Source organism: Populus alba, chromosome 1 (genome assembly GCF_005239225.2).
Source record: "Populus alba chromosome 1, ASM523922v2, whole genome shotgun sequence".
Classification (NCBI taxonomy): Eukaryota; Viridiplantae; Streptophyta; class Magnoliopsida; order Malpighiales; family Salicaceae; genus Populus; species Populus alba.
Genome location: NC_133284.1, coordinates 38,963,128 through 38,972,816, shown reverse-complemented (window position 1 = coordinate 38,972,816; position 9,689 = coordinate 38,963,128). Strand labels below are relative to the sequence as shown.

The window sequence follows — 9,689 nt, the reverse complement described above, 5'->3', positions numbered from 1 at the left end:
TTGTGAAATAAAAATAAATAACTAATCTAACTCCATATAATTTGTAAGAGATAATTGTATTATAGTGAAAAGATTATCTTTCCCCCAAGACCCTAGTTCAAAGGTTTATGGCTTAGGAACAATTTTATCATTATACTACTATTATATAATGTTTTGTTTCTGAAGTTTTATGGTTTATAAGTAATTTTATAATTATATAATTTTTTTTTTCTAGAGCTACAATAAAATCCCTTTTCCTTTTTTTTTTTGTTAATAATAAGGAGTGCAATTTGTAAATATTATTAAAACCTAAAATTTTAAATACCTTTTAAAGTCTATATTCTACAAGCTTACAAAAAATCTTAATAAAAGTAATTCAGCAGTAAAATATGGCACTCTTTTAGTTTTATATATTTTTTTTATTAACATGGGATGTCCAGACCAGCTTGTGTGTATCTTCGACTAATCCACGAGTCCTTAAAGTTAATGACGTGTAAGCCTCTAGTAGCTCCGAAGTTTGTGAGACTCGAACTGGTAACCTCTAAAAGCAAACTTAAACCTAATCATTGAGTTATACCTTTTAGGGTTAAACATAAAAAATATACAAGTTTTATTTCTTTTAGTTTTATACCTAGTTGTGTATGTTACGGGGACTATTGTTTTTAAATATAAAAAATGTACTAGTTTTATTTTTGTTTACAATGTTATTAAATAAAAAAAATACAGTTGGTTTGAATTTTTTTCATCATGATAATTTTTATTTATTAATATATATATTTATTTATTAATATATCTCTTATTTATTTTATTCAACACAATATTTCAACTAGAATTATTGTTTCTATTTAAAAGAAAAATATTTTATGATTATTAACATAAATTAAAAACAATCTCAAAATAATATGTCCATATTTTATGTAATTGAAAACTAAAAAAATCATAAATATATTAAAATATTGTTCAAAATCTATTTAAAACTTTTAATAATAAAAAACCAATTTCAATCTAATTTATTATTAGCATTATTTTCTCAAGATACATAATAAGTGAAAATAAAATTTATTATAATTCAAATAGATATTTATAGTAATATTAAAGAACTTTATCAAAATTAAAAAGCAAGTGAATCAGATAAATTCTATTAAGAGTATAAAAAAAAAAAAAAAAAAATTAAAAAAAAATAAAATAGAAAAGGGCTAGGCCCAGCACACCCTTTCTTTATTTTTATTTTTATTAATGGCACCTCTTATGTTTTTGAAAAAAAAGTGTCAAGATTAAAATTTCTCTTTTGTCCTCAACGCTTGAACCTGTAACCTTTGACCCGTCTTACTCATTAATCAACCCAGCAACGCCACAAAATTGTCATGATATAATTAAAAAATATATATGAAGGTGCTTTAACATTTATATGAACAATAAAGCACCTCGAAAAAATCTTTACTTCTTTTAGAGTATTTAAATTATATATAAATATATACATATAAAAGCTACAAACAATTTATTCGTATTCCTAAAAGCAATATTTTTCATCTTCTTTTTTAATCCCAATAAGGAAAGGAGAGTATGGAAGGGAGGCATGCCTAGTTACATTTATAGTTGTAAATTTTGGACTAGTCTAGTGAGTTAAAGAGGTATTCGACTGATTTAATACTTAAATTAATCTAGATTAAAAAAACAAAAAATATAAAAAATCTAATGAAATCGATAAAATACATGGGTCTGACAAGGTTAATCCAAACTTAACCTAGTCAAAACCATAATTTTTAAAACCCGACCCGGTCATTGATCCGGTCAACCCTTTGGGTCATGAGTCAGGTGGGTTGACCCCGGTTGAACCCGGGTCAACCCAAAAAAACCTATATAAAAAAAAAAAACACATAACTAATTACAATACAACACTTACTTAAACCAAATTTAAATTTAAATTACACTATAATCTCCGCAACTCTGCACTGAATCCAGTTTATTGTTCAATACTACGATTCTTGCAGGCCAGGATCAATAGTAACATTCAAAAGCTGTTATTCTCAACAAAATAATAATTACACAATTGGATAATGAAAAGGAATGTATATAAAAAAAAATTAGCACCTCAGCTCTAAAAATCACTTCTCTAATAATAAAATGGAAACAAAAATTATATATATTTAATGAAAGAAAAACAAACGTGAACAAAACCCATAGAAAAAAGAATGCCTTACACCATCATGGCCAACGGTTTCTGGGAAACCTTGATCTCCGATTCAGGAAGCCTTTCCATAAAGTGCGTGTAATTTGTTTGTGCACAGTAATGGGTGCTAAAGCTGGATGGGATTATACAAAAAGAGATTTTGAAATTACTTTCCATAAATTGCCATTCTTTATCTGCAATCTTTCAGTGCTCATGGTGTTGCCGTGCCTCCATTTTTTTTTAGCTGCTAACATTTCTGCATCAATTCTAATAGTCATTTGTAATTCTGCATTTCTGCATTAATTCTAACATTTCTAATATGAGAACATTCTAACATTTCTCAGTTCATTTCTAATCCTATATTTCTGCATCAATTCTAACATTTATAATCCGAGAGCATTCTAACATTTCTGCATCAATTTAAGTCCACTGGCAGCATCAAACAAATGAACAAATATGAATTGACAAGAGAATTCATCAAACAAAATCATGGTAACAGTTCATCATGCAAACAAACAACACAGACGAATAGAATTAATGCAGAAATAGGGCTATAGAAACAGAGGTCACTGGTAGAAGAAAATACAGACACTGTAGCAGCAATCGGGTTGGAGAAACATACCTGAGGGCTGAGGTTTCTTCTTCTGCAAAATCGATGGCAGCGAGTGAAAGAAGTATGAACTTGAATCGGGTTGAAACTTGAAACTGAAATTGATGTCAGAACCCAGAAATGAGAAAACGACGAAGAATAAACAAAACAGAGAGTGAAAGAAGGAGATTCAAACCTTTTTCGCAGAGATCAATTGTTAATTGCTTCGTTCTTCTTCTGCTCCGTTCAATTCGGGCGAGACAGATTAGGTTAAGTTTTTCGTTCTTCGTTCTTCTTTTGTCTTCGGTGCTTAGTAGGATTTTAAATGTCATTAAACGACGTCGTTTAATGACAGGGAAAGTAAAAAAAAAAGTGGCCGGGTCTCACCCGGGTTTGGCCGGGTGAACCGGGTCCCGGGTCGACCTATCGGGTGGACCGGGTTTGACCTGGGCCAATTCCCATAGGGTTTTGGCCTCCACCGGACTGGTTCCATGCCCGGGTCCGGGTACGGGTTGACCCGCTGGGTCGGTCCGGGTTTAAAAACTATGGTCAAAACCCAACTTTTAACTTGTTAATATTTGGTTTTTTTGATCAAAATAATATTATTTTAATTTTTATAATTTCTTTGAATTAATCCGTAGATATACCTTCAAGTCGGATTTTACATTTATAATTGCATTACATGCAAGTATCTTAAAAAAAACCCCAATAACCACCAGATTCTGGTCAGTGGCCAGTGGTTTTACGAGTTGCAAGGTCATGGCATCAATAACCATTCTTTCGGATTCAAACCTGCAGAAAAGTCAAAGAATTACTTGCAATATTTAGTTAGATGCCTTAAGGTTATATTCTTCTCTTCTCGCAATGAAATTTCCACTGATTTACCTGACAAACAAATAAACTAAGCAGAAAAACATACAAGATTGGGAAGTACAAATTGAGAAGTAATTGTTTTTGACTTAGCAGACAGCACCTTCAAGGTCTTAGTTTATCCATTGACAAGAAGGTGCTTCCATGGCCTTGTTGTCAGGAGTCAGAACAGCTAGGGTGTCATGTCCGAAAATCTAATTAAATAGCTAGGTGGTTAGTTAAGACAGGCTAATAGCTGCTTGATTTGACCACACCACACCAAACCACACTCACACCAGCCCTTGGCCAAGTAGAGAAATGATACGTTTATAGCGTAATATTACCAACTTGCAAAGAAATTTCCAAGCAGAAGAAATGGCAGGCACAAATTTGACTTTGAATTCTTGACCTGAAGAAATTTCCCAGCAAATTAACTTGCTACTGCTGCGCATGATGTTCTTGCTCTCTTAAACGGTTTCCGTCCCATCAACTAGACGTAACTACACAAGACCATGATCCATGGAGACTAGTGAACCCACCTGACTGTTCTTCCTAAATGAAGAAATTGTCCCAGAAAACCTAGCTGCTTCAGCCATTTGATTTGGGTCGCGTGTTTCTGGATACAAGACTAACACCATCTGCTCGACCAATCAGCTGTGCATGTATATCTATATATTGGTGTTTGGTTTTCTTAAACTCATCGAAAACGTCTGAGGATCTTTGGCTACCCAGTGAAAGATAACCTCGTCCGTTGCATAACAACCATATAAAACTCATCGGAACTGTTTTATCGAAGGAAGCTATGAAGAACACGACCGCCGGACCATGCCTGGCTTGTCTAGACGCGTGCGCGCGCGTTTGATAAGAAGCAGGTTTCTAGTTGGTCACAAGATAAGAAATTAATGATGTAGAGTTTGATAGTGGTTGTTTTATAATTAATTTTTTATTTTTAAAAATTTTATTTTTAATATTAGTGCATTGAAATAATAATAAAATATTTTTTTAAAATATTTTTTTTTATGAAAAAGTTTAACCACGTCCCAAGGTATCCCTAATGGTGGTGGGAGCTCACAGGCCAAACGAGTGGCTATCTTGTAAATCTTTGATGATTCAAACATGAAAATCCTTGTTCCCTGTGTCCACAGAAAGCAAGCTATTCCTCAGCTTATAAAAATGCAGGAAATAGATAAATATGCAGACTCGGGCGGCCTTTTTGTGATTACATATGATTATATTGCTTTTAAAAAAAAGTGTTTTTTTAATTTAATAATATATTAACATAATTTTTTAAAATTTATTTTTAACATCAATAAATTAAAACAATTTAAAATTAAAAAAAATAATTTTAAAAAAAAATCAAAGACATTGTAAGAAGGAAAATACTCTCGTACACTGTAGATTTACCTTTAAAAAAAAAAAAGACCAAATTAGCAGAATAAAAGGAGCATGAATTTAGTGCCGTATCCAACTACAACTACAGACCATCCTTTGTGGACCTGACTGAAAAGTAGAAAAACACTAAAATTATTATTTTTTTCTTAAAAATATTCCTTAATTAAACCACCAATGACTAAACAGGTCCTCTCCGTTGTTCAGTCAAAGAAGCTGTAATCGTCTATCTCACGCTCCATTGAAAAACCTTTGAAGAACACTCACCAATAAGAAAACAAGCACACATCATCTAACATAATCAACGACAAATAAAAAAAAAATATAAAAAAAACTAGATATCTGGTGGGAGGAGTTGGAAGTAGGATTAGTTTCTTTCACACACACAAAACATAAAAAATTAAAAATTAAAAAAATTACATCATATCAAAGTCAATACCTCTCTTTCCTTTAGACCATTCCAAACTTGTACACGCGCAAAGCTTGAATCTTTTTCTGCATATCATTCATCCAATATGTCCCTCAATAACTCAAGAGAAAGACATCTCCTTCTTCGCAGGATGAAGTTTTGTGCTTTTATTGTTATATTTGCAGCATTAGGTGCCATTGCTTTCGCTGAAGATGATGCGAGGTGCCTGCAAGGTGTGCAGAATTCACTTGGTGACCCAGAAGGGAGGCTGGCAAAATGGAACTTTGCAAACTCATCAGTTGGATTCATCTGCAATTTTGTTGGGGTGTCATGTTGGAATGATCGAGAGAATAGGATAATCAACCTCGAATTACGTGACATGAATCTGTCAGGACAAGTTCCTGAATCCTTACAGTACTGCAAAAGCCTGCAAAAGTTGGATCTTTCATCTAATTCTCTCTCCGGTACGATTCCTGCTCAAATATGTACGTGGTTGCCTTACTTGGTCACTCTTGATCTCTCAAATAATGATTTTTCTGGTCCTATACCACCTGATCTTGCAAGCTGTATTTATTTGAATAGCTTGATACTATCAAACAATCGTCTCTCTGGGTCTATTCCTCTTGGATTTTCTTCTTTGGGTAGGCTCAAGAGTTTTTCTGTGGCAAATAATGATCTCACCGGTCCTGTTCCTTCCTTCTTTAATAATTATGATTCCGCGAATTTTGATGGGAATAAGGGACTGTGTGGGAGGCCTTTATCTAAGTGCGGTGGGCTAAGCAAGAAGAATCTTGCTATTATAATTGCTGCCGGGGTTTTCGGTGCCGCTTCTTCTTTGTTGTTGGGATTTGGGGTGTGGTGGTGGTATCGCTCAAAGCAATCGGGAAGAAGAAAGGGAGGGTATGACGTTGGAAGAGGTGATGATACTAATTGGGCTCAGAGATTGAGGTCTCACAAGCTTGTTCAAGTTTCTTTGTTTCAAAAGCCTCTTGTTAAGGTTAAATTGGGTGATTTAATGGCTGCTACAAACAATTTTAGTCCAGAGAGTATCGTTATTTCGACTAGATCAGGCACTACTTATAAGGCTGTTCTTCCTGATGGGTCGGCTCTTGCAATCAAGCGTCTCAGTACTTTCCAGCTCGGTGAGAAGCAGTTTCGGTTAGAGATGAATCGATTAGGTCAGGTTAGGCATCCAAATTTGGCACCCCTCTTGGGGTTTTGTGTTGCGGGGGAGGAGAAGCTTTTGGTATACAAGCACATGTCTAATGGGACTTTGTATTCTTTGCTCCACGGGACTGGTAATGCACTGGATTGGCCAACACGATTCAGGATTGGTTTGGGTGCTGCTAGGGGTCTAGCTTGGCTTCACCATGGCTACCAGCCTCCATTCCTGCATCAGAACATCTGCTCCAATGCGATTCTTGTCGACGAAGACTTCGATGCTCGGATTATGGACTTTGGATTGGCGAGGATGATGACTTCCTCGGACTCTATCGAGAGCAGTTACGTTAATGGGGATTTAGGAGAAATCGGTTATGTGGCCCCGGAGTACTCGAGCACCATGGTTGCTTCACTCAAAGGAGACGTGTATGGATTTGGAGTAGTGCTTTTGGAGCTGGTGACAGGGCAAAAACCTCTCGACATCAGCACCGCTGAAGGAGGATTCAAAGGGAACTTGGTGGATTGGGTAAATCACCTCTCAAGTTCAGGCAGAAGCAAAGATGCAGTTGAGAAAGCTATCTGTGGTAAGGGACATGATGAGGAGATTTCCCAGTTCCTAAAAATTGCTTGTAAATGTGTCATTGCTCGGCCCAAGGACAGATGGTCCATGCACGAGGCTTACCATTCCTTGAAGAACATTGCCAATGAGCGTGGTTTGTCAGAGCAAGATGACGAATTTCCATTGATTTTTGGCAAACAAGGTCATGATTAAGTGTAGCTTTGGTGAAAATTAAGATGACAGAAGCCAGATAAAGAGGTAAAGAACTGTTGCCATACAGAATTTAGACGTTGTCTGGTTAGCATTCCAAAGGCTCTCGGTGTAAATGGTATGATATATCATTCATTTGAGCTTCCTTTCCCATTTGTTTTCTGTAGTTGAAATGAAAAAAAAAAAAAAAAAACCAATAAATCTTCATTCAACTCCAGGTTCTTGAATTTCAAAGAACTATATTTTGTCTGCCTTTTGTTTCCAGTAGAAACCACCTCAACACAGCATGTAATTTTTAATATGGTCTCTGTTTAGCTTTAGAATTTGATTTGATGTGAATGACAGTGAATAATGGTTGTATTGTAATTTTTTTTTTAGTTTATTTTATATTATTTTGATGTGATGATATTAAAAATAAAATATTTTTATTTTAATATATTTTTTAAATAAAAAATACTTTAAAATTAATTGTTATCACACTGTAAATATTATTTTCTTATCCCGCGAGAAATATGCTATCCGCTGCTGCAGTGTTGAAAACAAAGGTATAAAATTATTAAGGTTTAATGTGAAATTGATTGATTGTTCTTTTTATAAATCTTCGGATTAATTAATTTTTGTAAATTCAAATAAATTTTTACAAAATAACTCTAATTAATCTTGAATTAATTCATTATTTAAATTCAATGAATTATTGAAAATTAATTCTAATTAATTTTAAACTAGTGCTACAACCCTAGCCTCCCATGTAAATAGCAGTGGAGGGATTTCATTCTTAGTTGTAAAAGAAAATAAAAGAGAGAAACAAATAAAAAATCTCTGCTCTCTCTGTGCCTTCTTTTGCCCTCATGCTCTCCTTCCTCTGGCCTTGGGTTTTGTTCTTGCAGAGAGAAAATTTGATCAAGTTTTATTGGGAGTTTAGTTATAATTTTTTTAAAAAATATTTTTTCACTTAAAAATAGATTAAAATAATATTTTTATTATTTTTTAAAAATTATTTTTAATATTAACATATCAAAATGATCCAAATATATTTAAAAAATATTAATTTAAAATAAAAAATAAAAATTTTTTAAAAATACAAAAATAAACAGAAAATATTAATTAAAAATACCTCATTTCAAAGCATTGTTGTTGAGATTATGGAAGGCAAGTTGTACTGAAATTGTTTGCGCCTTTTGACCAACAATTTAACGTCAAGGATAGAGGGCAGAATCCTTGACAATAATTTTCTTCCCGTCTTGTTTTTTTTTTTAATCCTAAATTCTACATTTCTACGAGCAAATAGTTCATATACTTTTACTTATCTTTTGTTAAATATTTTTATATTATCCTGCAAATATATAATTGGTTTTTACTACACAATTTCCAAAAAATAAATTAATTAAGTCTCAATATTGTTTTTCTTAGTTATTTAGTTTATTTATATATTTTGTTACCTCAACCTTTATTGCTTAAAATAATCAAAATTGTTCTTGGTTATTATGATAGAAAATAACGAGTTCTACTCAAGAGTATGTTGTTTCGGTAAACACTATTATGATACGGAGGATTCTATTATTGTCTTTTATTATGCATGATGAAAAATTAAAAAAAATTATTTATTTAAATTTTAAAAAATAACAACAAAAAATATTTTTTCTAACTATTTTTAACTTGTCAAAGTTTTTAACTAAAGATGTACCGAAGTTGTCAGGCTAAACATCTCATCTTACTTTTGTAGTAGCTGTGAATGCATGGATGTAAATTAATTTTGTATGCAAACACTGCCTCTTGAATGAATTGAACAATACAATCTATAAAGTGTATAGCTCTATTAATAGCACAAAGACATCATGGAAAGCTTTTGATCACAAATACAAGGTTGAAAATATCAACATGAAAAAATCCATGTCAATAAACTCTTGGCTTTAAGATGATTGATTCAAAGAATATAATTGACTAAGTTCAAAAATTTCAACTTATCTTACATTACATTCATACTATCTTACATGATATTCATATCGAATAGATGGTTCTGAGTGAATCTTTTTGAGTGATTACTATTATTTTTTTTAAGACTTCTTACAAATACTTTAAAGTATGAGAGCGACTTCTATCAGTTTCTAATAAATAAATCTTAGAAGGACACGGTAGGAAAAACCGAGTTTAGCGAGGTGTGGTTATTTCCATACATTTCTCCTTTCCTTGCTTTCTTTTATTTTGTGGTTTTGAGCTCCCTCTGCCATTCTTCTCTAGAACACTGAATTTGTGATAAAATATAGGTCTAGAGCAAGGTTGTTAAAAACATATTTTTAATATGACACGAAAAATGCAAAACAAACTCGAATCGTAAAAACTTGTAAAATCATAAGGAATTTTTTCAAAAAAAGCC

At 32.8% G+C, this 9,689-nt stretch overlaps 1 protein-coding gene across 1 annotated transcript; it reads left to right on the top strand.

The window, feature by feature from the left end:
• Window positions 1-5,340: 5,340 nt before the first annotated feature.
• On the top strand, window positions 5,341-7,753 carry LOC118036898 (inactive LRR receptor-like serine/threonine-protein kinase BIR2). Its single transcript, XM_035042754.2, has one exon. It carries the CDS (start codon window positions 5,492-5,494, stop codon window positions 7,316-7,318), a length of 1,827 nt encoding a protein of 608 aa, XP_034898645.1. The 5' UTR covers window positions 5,341-5,491; the 3' UTR covers window positions 7,319-7,753.
• The last annotated feature ends 1,936 nt before the right edge of the window (window positions 7,754-9,689 follow it).

What these genes read in the sequence shown, in the direction of transcription:
- LOC118036898 (XM_035042754.2), top strand. Translation starts at nt 5,492, where the DNA reads ATGTCCCTCAATAACTCAAGAGAAAGACATCTCCTTCTTCGCAGGATG.